The sequence below is a fragment of the Passer domesticus genome, chromosome 28 (genome assembly GCF_036417665.1).
Source record: "Passer domesticus isolate bPasDom1 chromosome 28, bPasDom1.hap1, whole genome shotgun sequence".
Taxonomy (NCBI): domain Eukaryota; kingdom Metazoa; phylum Chordata; class Aves; order Passeriformes; family Passeridae; genus Passer; species Passer domesticus.
The window spans coordinates 1,122,487-1,135,519 of NC_087501.1; the positions used below are offsets into that span (position 1 = coordinate 1,122,487).

General features: G+C 57.6%; 1 protein-coding gene across 1 annotated transcript; it reads left to right on the forward strand.

Annotated features, from left to right (window-relative positions):
* The first annotated feature begins 1,936 nt into the window (after positions 1-1,936).
* Positions 1,937-12,143, forward strand: TACR1 (tachykinin receptor 1). Its single transcript, XM_064400530.1, has 6 exons — positions 1,937-3,244; positions 3,276-3,759; positions 6,423-6,617; positions 8,465-8,615; positions 9,010-9,206; positions 9,866-12,143. The coding sequence occupies exons 2-6, from the start codon at positions 3,362-3,364 to the stop codon at positions 10,158-10,160; spliced, it is 1,236 nt and encodes a 411-aa protein (XP_064256600.1). The 5' UTR covers positions 1,937-3,244; positions 3,276-3,361; the 3' UTR covers positions 10,161-12,143.
* The last annotated feature ends 890 nt before the right edge of the window (positions 12,144-13,033 follow it).

Consider the following 13,033-nt stretch of genomic DNA (forward strand, 5'->3'; position numbering starts at 1 on the left):
GCTCCTTGGGAACCCAAATCTTGGGATTTGCCCCGGATTTGTTTGGAATATTGCACAAATCCCACCCAAAACCACACCCTGAGCCAGACACGTGGGAGAAATCTGGAATTTTTGGGGTTTATGGGAATATCACAGAGGTCTGGCCCCTCGGGGTTTTCCCACCTGACAGAGCCTGGAAAATCTGGGAGATAATCCCAAAAAAATCCAAATTTTGGTGATTTTTGGCCTTGGCCGAGCTCATTCACAGGTCAAGAATCAATAAAAAGCGAAATCAAAATCATTTCCGGGCACCTGCAGAGGAATTTCTGCGCTCACACCTGAAAAAACAGCCCCACCCCGGGGTTATTTAACCCTGAGGAGGAAATATTCTGAAATAAAGTCAGAATTACCCAAAATAAACCCCAAAAAGAGACCCCAAAACGGGCGGAATTCCCGGTTTTCACCTCCCCTCTCCCGCAGGTGTTTGCACCTCCCAGGTACGGGGAAATCCCGCCCCGAGCAGAGTCCAGGGCTTCAAAACCGCCTAAAAATCAATTTATTTGGGATTTTTCCGACAAAAAGGCGGCTGAAACCACCTCGATGTCTGCAGGGGGCACCTGGGGGGTGAAAAAAATGGGATTTTCACGGTTTTTTTCTGGTCCAAACGGGACTCGCAGCCATAAAGGAATCACGGGGGAGGATGTGCTTGGGAAAAAAAAACCAAAACCCGGGTTCACCCCAAAATCGCCAGGTTTGGAGCCCAAAATCGTCCTAAATCGCCACGTTTGGAGCCCAAAATCGCCCTAAATCGCCCAGTTTGGAGCCGGCCCCGGGGGTTTGGAGGCACCGCGGGTTTTCCTGAAGGATTTGGGGTTTGGGAAGGGGAAATTGGGACACAGGGAAGCGAAAGGGGCTGGAAAAGCCAATTCCGGTTGGGAAAAAACGGGAAAAACGTGGTGAAAATGGGGAAAATCGGACAAGTACGTACCGAGAAGAGCGTGGCGTAGGCGGAGAGCGAGAATTTGATGCCGTAGTAATAAAAATGGGACTCGCGGCAGGTCCGGGCCATGCCCGGCGCCTCCCGGCTGCAATTCCTGCGGGGAATTTCAACCCCCGGCTCTTCCCGCTGCAATTCCTGCGGGGAATTTCAACCCCCGGCTCTTCCCGCTGCAATTCCTGCGGGGAATTTGAACTTGGGGCCGATTTCCGCCCGCAGGGGCCGAGCGCGGCCGCGTTAACCCCTGCAAGGCTGCGCGCTGCGGGAAGGCGCGGCCGGGGAGGGATTTTGCAGCGGGGATAATCCCGGGAGCGCCTCAGGAATCACCGGCGCTCCCAGGGAATTCCAGCGGCTCCTCCTCCCCACGCGCGGCTCCCAGCCCGAACTGCTGCGGGATTTACCTGCCCAAAATCCGGGATTTGGGATCAGCCGCGGCCACAGCGGAGCGGCTTTCCCGGGAGGAAAAGCGGCGGCGCATCCCGAGGGAGGAGCAGAATTCCCGAGGGAAAAAAGCTCCTGGCAGCATTCCCGGCTGGAGCAGCAGGGCCGGGATGGATCTGGCAGCAGCGGAGCTCAAATCCCTGGATACGAACCCGGGCTGCGGGAAGAAACCTCAGATTAATTAAATTAATTAGGGAGAAGACGGAATTTCAGGGAGAGGGATTTTCATGGAGACGGATTTTTATGGAGAGGGATTTTCCAGCCCTTTTTTGGGGAGGCTGAAAAGGTTCGGGATAAATAAAGATAAAACCAATCAATAATCGATAAAATCATCGATAAAACCGCGGAGCTTTGCCGTTACCGAGATCTTTAATTCCCGCTGGAGTCGGGCCCCAAAAATGCTCGGGGAGATTTGGGGGGGAAGAGATGGGAGAGGGGATGTGGGGGGGAAATTTGGGATGGGGGCGCCTGGAAAGGCGGAGGAGCCGCAGCCGGCGGAGCTCGGAACGGCAGCGGGGCCTGCGGAGCCCCGGGAGCGGGACTGGGGGACCGGGGAGGGGACCGGGACCGGGGGGGCTGTCCCCGGCCGGCTCTGCCCACCCCGCTCCGGCACCGCCCGCGCCGCCCATAAAAGCCCCGCTCGTGCCTCGCCCGCCGCAGTCGGGTCCGCGGCACCGGCTGCGCCCCGAGCCCGCGGCGGGGCCGGGCGGAACCGCCGGCGGCCGGGAGCCAGCGCGGATCCGCAGCCCGAACCGGGGAATCCGCAGCCCGAACCGAGCGGGGATCCGCAGCCCGAACCGCGGAATCCGCAGCCGGAACCGGCTACATCCCGAACCGGGGAATCTGCATCCCCAACCGGGGAATCTGCATCCCCAACCGGCTGCAGCAGGTACCGACAGGAGCCGCATCTCGAACCGGCTGCTTCCCGGAGCGACTGAATCCCGAATCGCGAGGGATCCGCACCTGCTCTGCTGCACCCGCATCCCAGTGCGGTGCCGAACCGGGCGGGACCCGCGCCCCGAACCGGGCGGGACCCGCACTCCGAACCGGTAGGAATCCGAACCGTGGGGAAGCCGCAGCCGAGCCCGGAGGGAGCCGGACCCCGAACCAGCCCCGCAGCCCGAACCAGCCCCGCAGCCCGGGCCAGCCGTGCCCGAGCCGGGCGGGACCCGCAGCCCGGGCCAGCCCCACACCCCGGGCCAGCCGCGCCATGGCCGCGCTCCCGGCTCCAGCTGCCCCCGGGCACCGGAGGGACCGGCACCCCAAAGCTGCTGCACCCTGACCCAGACGGGTTCTGCACCCCAAAGCTGCTGCACCCTGAGCCAGACGGGTTCTGCACCCCAAAGCTGCTGTCCCCAAAGCGGGAGGTGCCCATGCCCTGAAGCAGCCACGCACCCCAAAGAGGCTGAGCCAGCAGGGATCTGCACCCCAAAACTGGCTGTGCACTGATCCTACTGCACCCCAAACCAGCAGGGATCTGCACCCCAAAACTGGCTGTGCACTGATCCTACTGCACCCCAAACCAGCAGGGATCTGCACCCCAAAACTGGCTGTGCACTGATCCTACTGCACCCCAAACCAGCAGGGATCTGCACCCCAAAACTGGCTGATCCAGGTCCCTGCACCTCAGATTGGCTGATCCCAGTTCCTGCACCCCAAACTGACTGATCCAGAACGTCCCTGCACCCCAAATTGGCTGATCAGGAGGTCCCTCACCCCAGTTTTGCTGATCCAAGAGGTTCCTGCACCCCAAGTTGGCTGATCCAGAAGGTCCTTCACCCCAGTTCTGATCAGGAGGTCCTTCACCCCAATTCTGCTGAGCAGGAGGTCCCTGCACCCCAAATTGGCTGATCAGGAGGTCCCTCACCCCAAATTGGCTGATCAGGAGGTCCCTCACCCCAATTCTCCTGATCAGGAGGTCCCTCACCCCCATCTCCCGTGGCCATGGATGAGGCCCCGCCGCTGGCGGCCGAGCTGGAGCTGGAGCCCCTCAACGCCTCCCTGAACGAGTCCTGGAGCAACCCGTTCGTGCAGCCGCCGTGGCAGGTGGCCCTGTGGGCCGTGGCCTACGCGCTCATCGTGGTGGTGGCCGTGGTGGGCAACGCCGTGGTCATGTGGATCATCCTGGCGCACAAGCGGATGCGCACGGTCACCAACTACTTCCTGGTGAACCTGGCCTTCGCCGAGGCCTCCATGGCCGCGCTCAACACCGTGGTCAACTTCAGCTACGCCGTGCACAACGAGTGGTACTTCGGGCACGCCTACTGCCGCTTCCACAACTTCTTCCCCATCGCCGCCGTCTTCGCCAGCATCTACTCCATGACGGCCATCGCGCTGGACAGGTCAGTGAGGGATCATCCATCCCTGGCCAGAGAACGGGGACAGGTCAGGGAGGGGTCATCCATCCCCGGCCGGAGTGGGACAGGTCAGTGACCAGGATTGGGTTTTCCCTGCCCAGTTCCTGCCAGATCCCACTGGGGCCATGATCCCAAGCTCAGCTGGATCCCAGATCCCACTTGTGCCATGATCCCGGATCCCACTGGAGCCATGATCCCACTGGGGTTTTGATCCCAGATCCCACTGGGGCCATGATCCTAGATCCCACTGGGGCCATGATCCCACTGGGGCCGTGATTCCAGATCCCACTGGGGCCATGATCTCCTTGGGGTTATGATCCCAGATCCCACTGGGGCCATGATCCCAAGCTCTGCCGGATCCCAGCGGGACGGGGGGACCCCAAAAGCCGCAGGATGTCCCTTCCCTCTCCCAGGAATTTGGGGTCATTTCCCCCTGGAGCCCCGGGACAAACCCCGGTTCCGGAGCGGCCCCGTGGCTCCCTCCGAGCCTTTCGGGTTTTTCCAAGGCCGCGTTCCCGGAGCCAGCCAGGCTCTGCCCCGTGCCTGTTCCCAGGGAATAAAGGGAATTCTGGCAGGGATCCGGGGGGGGAGGACGCTTCTCCTGCCTTTTCCAGCGCCTCTGGAGCTGCTGGCTCCGGGATTCCCTGCGGGAAGCGGGGCCGGGGCTGGGTGAGGCTCCCCGGGTGTCAAAAACAGCCCCAGGTTTGGTTTTGTCACCAAATCCTCTCCCCAAAATCCACGGGAATTTAGGCAACCATCAATAAAAACCGGGATATTTCCAGTTCCTCTCCCATGGTGCTGTTCCAAGAGGATCTTTGGGATTGGCTGGAAAAGCCCCTTTGGGGCTGGGATGAATTCCAGAGATTTTTTTTTGGGGTGAATAATTTAATTTACAGCCTTTGATCCACCCTGAAAATCCAGGAAAGCAAATCCAGGGAAGCTGCAGTAAAACAGGGAGGTCTGGGAGGCTGGGGCTGGAATTTTTTGGGGATTAGCATCCCAAAAAAAACCTTCCTGCACCTGCAAACCCTGAAGATGGGCTTGGTTTTCCAAAGAAATCCAGGCTCCCACCTGGAAGCTGCAGCTCCAACTGCATCCCAAACTCCAGCCAGGCATGGGGAAGGGAACAAACCCCAAATCCCCTCCAAACGTTGGGAAAATTGCTCTTTTTCCTGTGGCTGGGAGCTGCCAATGGAGCTGAAAGGCAGGAAAAGCAGATTTGTACCAGGAGCCGGGGAAGGGAGAATTGCTCCAGGGCAGCAGCAGGATCTGGGGGAATGGGGAGAGCTGGAAATGGGATTGGGGAAAACTGGAACTGGGAATGGGGAGAGCTGGGATTGGGAATGGGGAGAGCTGGGACTGGGATTGGGAATGGGGAGAGCTGGGACTGGGATTGGGATTGGGATTGGGAATGGGGAGAGCTGGAACTGGGAATGGGCAGAGCTGGAACTGGGATTGGGAATGGGCAGAGCCAGGACTGGGAATGGGCAGATCCAGGATCAGGAGCAGCAGGGCAGTGTGGGGGCTCCAGGCTGGAATTCCCAATTCCCACCAAAAATCAGGGAAGCAGCATGGAACGAGCCTCATGTTCCCAAAGTCCTGGGATGGGTGGGATTGGGAAGGACCTCAAATCCCACCCAGTGCCACCTTCCCCATCCCAGGCTGCCCCAAACCCCTCCAGCCCGGGATCCAGGGGAACCCCATGGGATTTTTTGTGGGATCCATCACGGATCCATGCGGGATTTTTGCTGGAAGTTTCTCCATCCCCTCCTTCCCCTGGAGCTGCTCCAGCCCTGGGCACGAAAGAAAAACAGCCGGAAGTTGTTCCAAACACTCGGGACAATGGCAGGAAATTCGGGATTGGGGCTGGCACTGCGAGAAGTGCATCAGGAAAATCCCAAAGAATTCAGGGCCTGGCAGCTCCCTCGGCTCCCAAATTCCCACCCCATCCTTTGTTTTCCCGAAGGGAACACGGGGATTTCCCAGCTCCCATTCCCACTGTTCCCAAAACTGGAGAACACTGGGATTTTCTGGCACTAATTCCTGCTGTTCCCAAAGCTGGAACATTGGGATGTTCCAGCTCTGATTCCCCCTTTTCCCAAAGGGAACACTGGGATTTTCCAGCCCTGATTCCCACTGTTCCCAGACCCAGAACCTCGGGATTTTCTGCCCGTATTCCCTCTGTTCCCAGACCCAGAACCTCGGGATTTTCTGCCTGTATTCCCACTGTTCCCAGAGCCAGCACCCCGGGATTTTCTGGCCCTGATTCCTGCTGTTCCCAGAGCCAGAACCTCGGGATTTTCTGCCCATATTCCCACTGTTCCCAGAGCCAGCACCCGGGGATTTTCTGGCCATATTCCCGCTGTTCCCAGACCCAGAACCCTGGGATTTTCCAGCCCTGATTCCCGCTGTTCCCAGAGCCAGAACCCCGGGATTTTCCGGCCATATTCCCGCTGTTCCCAGAGCCAGAACGCCGGGATTTTCTGGGATTTTCCAGCCCCAATTCCCGCTGTTCCCAGACCCAGCTCCCCAGGATTTTCCAGCCCTGATTCCCGCTGTTCCCAGAACCAGCTCCCCAGGATTTTCCAGCCCCAATTCCCGCCGTTCCCTGCGCCAGCCCCCCGGATTTCCCTGTTTTTCCCGCACAGGTACATGGCCATCATCCACCCGCTGCGGCCGCGCCTCTCGGCCGCGGCCACCAAGGCTCTGATCGGGCTGATCTGGCTGCTGGCGCTCCTGCTGGCCTTCCCACAGGGATATTTCTCCATCACCCACGAGCTCCCGGGACGCCTCGTCTGCCTCGTGGAGTGGCCGGAGCCCGGCGGAGCCGTGTCCGGGAAAACGTGAGTGGGAACGGGGAAAATGGGATGGGAACAGGGAGAAATGGGGTGGGAATGAGGAAAAATGGGGGGAAATGGAGGAAATTCAGGGGGGAAAAGGGGGGGAAAGGGGGAGGAAAAGGGACGGAAGGAAGGAAAGAAAGGGGAAAGAAAAAGGAAAAGAGGAAAGAAAGGGGGGAAAAAAAGAAAAGAGTTAAAAAAGAGGAAAATATGGAAAGAAGGGAGAAGGAAAAGAGGATGGGAAAAAGATGAAAAAAAGAGGAGGAAAATAGGACAATGCCACCGCTAAATCCACAAGGGATCCGCATCCCACACTCAGGAAATGGAAAACTGGGAAAGGAGATCCCCGGCAGCTTTGGGATGGCAAATCCCAAAGAATTTGGGGATTGGGAGGAACTCATGGCTCGGTGGCGGCTCCAGTCCTCGGGAACCCCGCGAGCAGATCCCAGGATGGGATTTTCCTGCCCTAAATAACTCGGGACAGGTGTTTGGGTCATTCCAGAGGTGTCATTCCAGCCCTTCCCCGCTCCATGGCCTCGGGGTGGATATTCTGGGAACGCTCCAGTGGCAGCTGCTCCGTTTGTGGCGCCAGGAGGAAAAAATTCCATCCTTTTTCCAGTTCCCAGGGAAAACAGGAGGAAAAACAGGGAAAACAGGAGAATTCCAACACTTCTGGGGGAATTCCTTCAGAAAACCTCTGGGAAGCACAACCCGGGTGTGCAGAGGGTACCAGAGCTGATTTCCCCTGGAGAACATCCCTGGTTTTGGCCGGAATGACAATTCTGCAGGATGGGATCCAGCCGTTGATCCCTGCTTCCCAAAGGGTTCAGGAATTCCCTTTGGGGTTTTGAGGGAAGGGAGAAGCCACCCTGGATCCCCTGGGAATTCAGGGATGTCCCTTCCATGCCAACACTGCCGGGATTCCCAGGGAAGGGAGGTGGCAGCTCCATCCTCCAGCATTCCACGATCCTCCATCCCACACCAGCTCCTAAAACCCTTCCAGCTGCAAACCCCAAATCTCCCGCAGCGCTGCGATCCCGGGAATGCTGCAGGCAGAGCAATTCCTAGTGCTTTTCCACCCTGGCATCCCAGAAGGATTCCTGGAGCTGTCTGGAAGGGCTCTCGGAGCCCAGACCCCTCTGGGAATGGGGCTCTGCGCTGCTGACGTTATCCCGCAGCTCCTCCAGACATTCCTGCAGCGCTCTGAGGATCCGGAATTCCATGGGAACCGCAACAAAATCCTCCTGCGGAGCCGCCAAGACGCCTCTGGAATGAGGCAAACAAAGTCCAGCCCCGCCAAGGCCATCCCAAATGGAATTAGGGCCGGGAAAATCAGATTGCGGTACCGAGCAGCAGCGGGGCCGGGGCCAGCCCCGTTCCCTGCGGGAGAATTCCCGGAGCCGCTCCTCACCCCCTGGAGCTGGGATTCAACCCGAGCTCCCGGGAAGAGGAGCGGGAGCAGGGCCTGGATTGGAGTCCCAATCCTTGGAAAGACAGAGGAGCAGGGAGCCCAAAAATATTTGGAGCCCAAAAATCCACCCAGAGGCCCCAAAGCCTTGGGAATAAAATCCCACTAACCAGGCAGGATTTGGGAAGTTTTCCAAGCCAGCTCCAGCCACATTTGTGGACTCGGTTTTTAGGGAAGAGAGGATTTTCCAGGATTTTCCCCAGGGTTGGAGCCTCTGCCCCTCTTGTGGTTAAACCCAGAATTATTGGATTCCCACTTAAACCAACTCCTCTCTAACAGAAGTCCTCACTGATCCACAGCATTCCCAGACTTCTCACGGCATTCCCAGTGCTTCCATGGCATTCCCAGTGCCGGATCCTCAGGGATTATCCCATTTTTCCAGGTACCACTTTTCCATGACCGTCCTGCTGTACGTGCTGCCGCTGCTGGTGATCGGCTGCGCCTACGCCGCCGTCGGCCGCACGCTCTGGGCCAGCGCCATCCCCGGAGACTCCTCCGACCGCTACCACGAGCAGGTGTCGGCCAAGAGGAAGGTGAGGGACTCCGGGAGGGGCTGGATCCAGAATTCCTGGCCAATCTCCATGAGGTGAGGAATTCTGGGAGGGGCTGGATCCAGAATTCCTGGCCAATCTCCATGAGGTGAGGAATTCCAGGAAGGGTTGGATCCAGAATTCCTGGCCAATCCCAACCATAAGCAGTCTTGGACAAGAAAATGGTGAGGAATTCAAGGAAGGGCTGGATCCAGAATGCCTGACCAATCTCCATGAGGTGAGGAGTTCCAGGAGGGGCTGGATCCAGCATTCCTGGCCATTCCCAACCATGAGGTGAGGAATTACAGGAGGGGCTGGATCCAGCATTCCTGGCCATTCCCAAACAAAGGCCATTCCCGAGGCGGGAGTGGCTGCAGGATGGCTCTCTCCTTGGCAGGTGGTGAAGATGATGATCATGGTGGTGTGCACCTTCGCGCTCTGCTGGCTGCCCTACCACGTCTACTTCACGCTGCAGTACCTGCGGCCCCAGTGGTACCTGCAGAGCTTCATCCAGCAGGTCTACCTGGCCGTCATGTGGCTGGCCATGAGCTCCACCATGTACAACCCCATCATCTACTGCTGCCTCAACGACAGGTGGGAGCGCGCGCAGCTCGGGAACGCGGAGGGGGTCCTGGAGGAGAGGATGGATGGGGTTTTTTGGGATGGTTCTGTCCCACCCTCTGCCTCTTTCAGCAGAGGTGGGGAGGCACAGTTCTCACCTGGAGTCTTTCCTAACCCTGTGGATTCTGAGGGCAAACATCAACTGAAGCAATCCCAACTCCTAATTGGTGTTTACCGGTGGGGGGGGGGGGGTCTTCCATTTCTCAGTGGATTTTTTCATTTCTTGGGGCGTTTTTCCTCCCCTCTGTGAAAGATCACAATTTTGTCATGTTTAGAAAAGCTCAGCTTTATTTCTCCCGTCCTTTGCCCATGTCTGTGTCTTTCCCCATTCCATTGGCCATGTCCATCCCATTCCTTCGGCCATGTCCATCCCATTCCTTCGGCCATGTCCTTCCCATTCCTTTGGCCATGTCCTTCCCATTCCTTCGGCCATGTCCATCCCATTCCTTTGGCCATGTCCTTCCCATTCCTTTGGCCATGTCCATCCCACTCCTTTGGCCATGTCCATCCCATTCCTTTGGCCATGTCCATCCCATTCCTTCGGCCATGTCCATCCCATTCCTTCGGCCATCTCCACATCCTTCCCCGTCCATGCCCGTGTCCATCCCACGCCCGTCCCGTCCTGTGGCCAGGTTCCGGGTGGGATTCAAGCACGCGTTCCGGTGGTGCCCGTGGGTCAGCGCCGGCGAGTACGAGGGGCTGGAGCTGCGCTCGGCGCGCTTCCTGCACACGCACAGCTCCGTGTCCAAGCTCAGCCGCATGGACACCACCACCGTGGCCTCGGCGCTCGGCGCGGCCGACGAGGAGCTGGACGAGCCCGGCCGGGCCAGGCGGCTCTCCCTGGACATGACCTCCAACGGCTCCTCCCGCAGCGACTCCAAGACGGTCTCCGAGAGCTTCAGCTTCTACTCCAACACCCTGACCTAGGGATGTCCCCTCAGTGCCACCCTGGTGTCACCGCCCTGCTTGTGCCATGCCGGCGCTCCCCGTGCTGTTTTCCCATCTCTTTCCTTGGGATGAGTTCTGTTGTGGGGCCAGACACCAGGAATGTTTGCACTGCCTGGTTGGAGATGGAGGGGATGCAGGAACGGGACAGAGCCGGGTTTTCCTCCGGAATTCCAACACTGGCCGGCACTTCCGTGCTCTCTCCAGGGCAGGAGGGACCTCTCGGTGCATCCCACCCCATGGAAAACGACCCCATCCTGCACCTCCCTCCTCCCATCCTTAATTTCATTCTCCCTGCTGGATATCCAGGGGGATCTTGAATCCCTAAATCCCAAAAAGGCTTTTCCAGCTCCATGGGGAGTCATTGGCCACAGCGCAGATTTTGGGATTCAAACAGGCCTGGCCCTGGTTCGGGTCTGTTTGGCAGAAAAACCGCGGCGCCTTTGGAAGCCGCAGCCAAGGATCCAGCGGCGCCTTTGGAAGCCGCAGCCAAGGATCCATCCGGGAGCCATTCCCATTGTTCGGAGCGTTTTTTCTGGGATTGCTGTGGATACAAGGCCAGCCCCGCCCATCCTTGTCTTTATTGTTGTTTTTATTTTCTGTCCCTCGAGGGCTCCTCATGGCCGAGCGTTCCAGGATGGAAGCTCAGGATCCGCTGTTTATGGAGCGTTCCCCCAGGGAATGACGGGATTTGGGTTTTTTGGGATTTCTGTGTCCTTGCTTGAGCCCTCGTGTGAGGTCACAGAGCCCAGCCTGGGAGCTCCGGGGGTTTATTTCCCATTAAAATCACCACAATCTGAAAGAAATCCAATTTTCAGCCTTCAGGACCCACTATGGGCCTTCCAGCCTTCCCCATTCTGGGATTTTGGGATTTATTCCTCTCCCAAACCCTGCCCCAAAATCCTGTGTCCAGCTGAAAATGGACACAATCGTTATAATGCAAAGTTTAGCACGGGAAACCCCTTTTTCCTTGGAATATCCAGCCCAAACCCATCCCTGCAAAATATCCACCTCAAATCCCATTCCTGCTGGAATATGCACCCCAAATCCTATCCCTGCAGAATATCCGCCCCAAATCCCATCTCTGTGGAATATCCACCCCGAATCCCATCCCTGTGGAGTATCCACCCCAAATCCCATTCCTGTGACTCTGACATCCCTGGGGAATTCAGGATGGCGGCAGCTGGAAGGAGCTTTCCAGGAAGTTCTTCCCATGGGAGCATCCCAAGAAAGAGGGAACCCAACCGTCCTTCCCAAAGTGTCTCAGGATTGTCCCAGCATGGATTTTCATGGATAAATATTCCTTTGATGTGGAGAATGGTTCGTTATCCCTTAACGAGGGGAGGAGGGGTGGGAGCGGGAAGAGGTGGAAAAGCTAAAATTCCATAAAAAATATGGATGATGGGTTTGGGGCACCTTCAGTGGGAGGGGTTTGCCCTGAAATTCACCGACACAGGAAAAGGGATAATTCCCAAAATTCCTCCTCAAATTCAGGGCTGGGAGTGCGGCACTGACTCCCAAATCACAGAAAAGGCTCCGATCCCTCCCGGAGCGCAGGCAGGGCTCAGGGCCGCTCCGTTCTCCAGGCGATTCCTGGCATTTCCAGCGTCCCTGATGGATCCCAGCTCCCGTTCCCGGGCTGGGCTTCCCCAGTCCCGCTGCTCCGCCAGGAACACGCATTCCGTGTTTTTCCAAGCGCGACATTCCAGGTGGGAATTGCGGGAGCATCCCGCCCCCGCTGGCGGTTCTGGCTGGCTGGAATTCTGGATTTTAATTAAAGCGGCGTTCCCAGGATCAGCTCAATCCCACAGGCCCAGTAAACTCCGGCTGTTGGTTTTCCATCAGTGATTTTATCCAGGATAAAGGAGGGAAGCGATAAACATCCACATGTTCCTGGCCGAGCTTCCCGTGAACACCAGGCTGGATCCCCTTTCCCAGCAGGATTCAGATCCCAACCGAGCCATTTGGGATCATCCCTTCCCAGCAGGATTCAGATCCCAACGGAGCCAATTGGGATCATCCCTTCCCAGCAGGATTCAGATCCCAACGGAGCCATTTGGGATCATCCCTTCCCAGCAGGATTCAGACCCCAATTGAGCCATTTGGGATCATCCCTTCCCAGCAGGATTCAGATCCCAACGGAGCCAATTGGGATCATCCCTTCCCAGCAGGATTCAGATCCCAACGGAGCCAATTGGGATCATCCCTTCCCAGCAGGATTCAGATCCCAACGGAGCCATTTGGGATCATCCCTTCCCAGCAGGATTCAGATCCCAACGGAGCCATGGGGATCATCCATCCCTTTAACACGGCCGTCCCTCATGGGGAATTTCCCCCCCACCCCATAAAATGAGGTACAAAAGTCCCCCTCAGCCACACACAGAAAGGGAATTCCACATTCCCAGGGCTTTGGGTCATTCCTCCATCTCCAATTCCCAGGAAAACCCCAAAATCAGGGATGATGCAAAAAACCCCAAATTTTGTCGTGTTTGGTGCTTTCCGAGCGGGATCTGCAGCTCTGGGTGAGCCCATCCCGCTGAATTCCCTCTCTGGTTCAACCTCATTTCCATGGATGCATTCCAGCGTTTTGCATAAATGTTTGCTTAATGCAGAGTCCAAAATATCCCGGAAAATAAAAAACCCCGGGAACTCAAGGCAGCTCCCGGCTCCCGGGGCGGATCCCGCAGTTTCCATGGCACCCGGGGGGCTCTGGGATGCTTCCCCAAAAATCGGAGCTCAGGGAGGAACGATTTGGATTCAGGACATCTGGATGGAAGTGAATTCACGTTTTTCAGGAATGCCCAGTTTCATTTTTGGGGCAGATTCCGGCAGATTTGGGGTTGCTGGAAGGTGGA

Bases quoted from the DNA above. Each gene is read 5' to 3' on its own strand.
- TACR1 (XM_064400530.1), top strand. From the start codon at position 3,362: ATGGATGAGGCCCCGCCGCTGGCGGCCGAGCTGGAGCTGGAGCCCCTC. The intron at 3,760-6,422 runs GTCAGTGAGGGA...TTTCCCGCACAG, and splicing joins ACGGCCATCGCGCTGGACAG to GTACATGGCCATCATCCACC. The intron at 6,618-8,464 runs GTGAGTGGGAAC...CCATTTTTCCAG, and splicing joins GGAGCCGTGTCCGGGAAAAC to GTACCACTTTTCCATGACCG.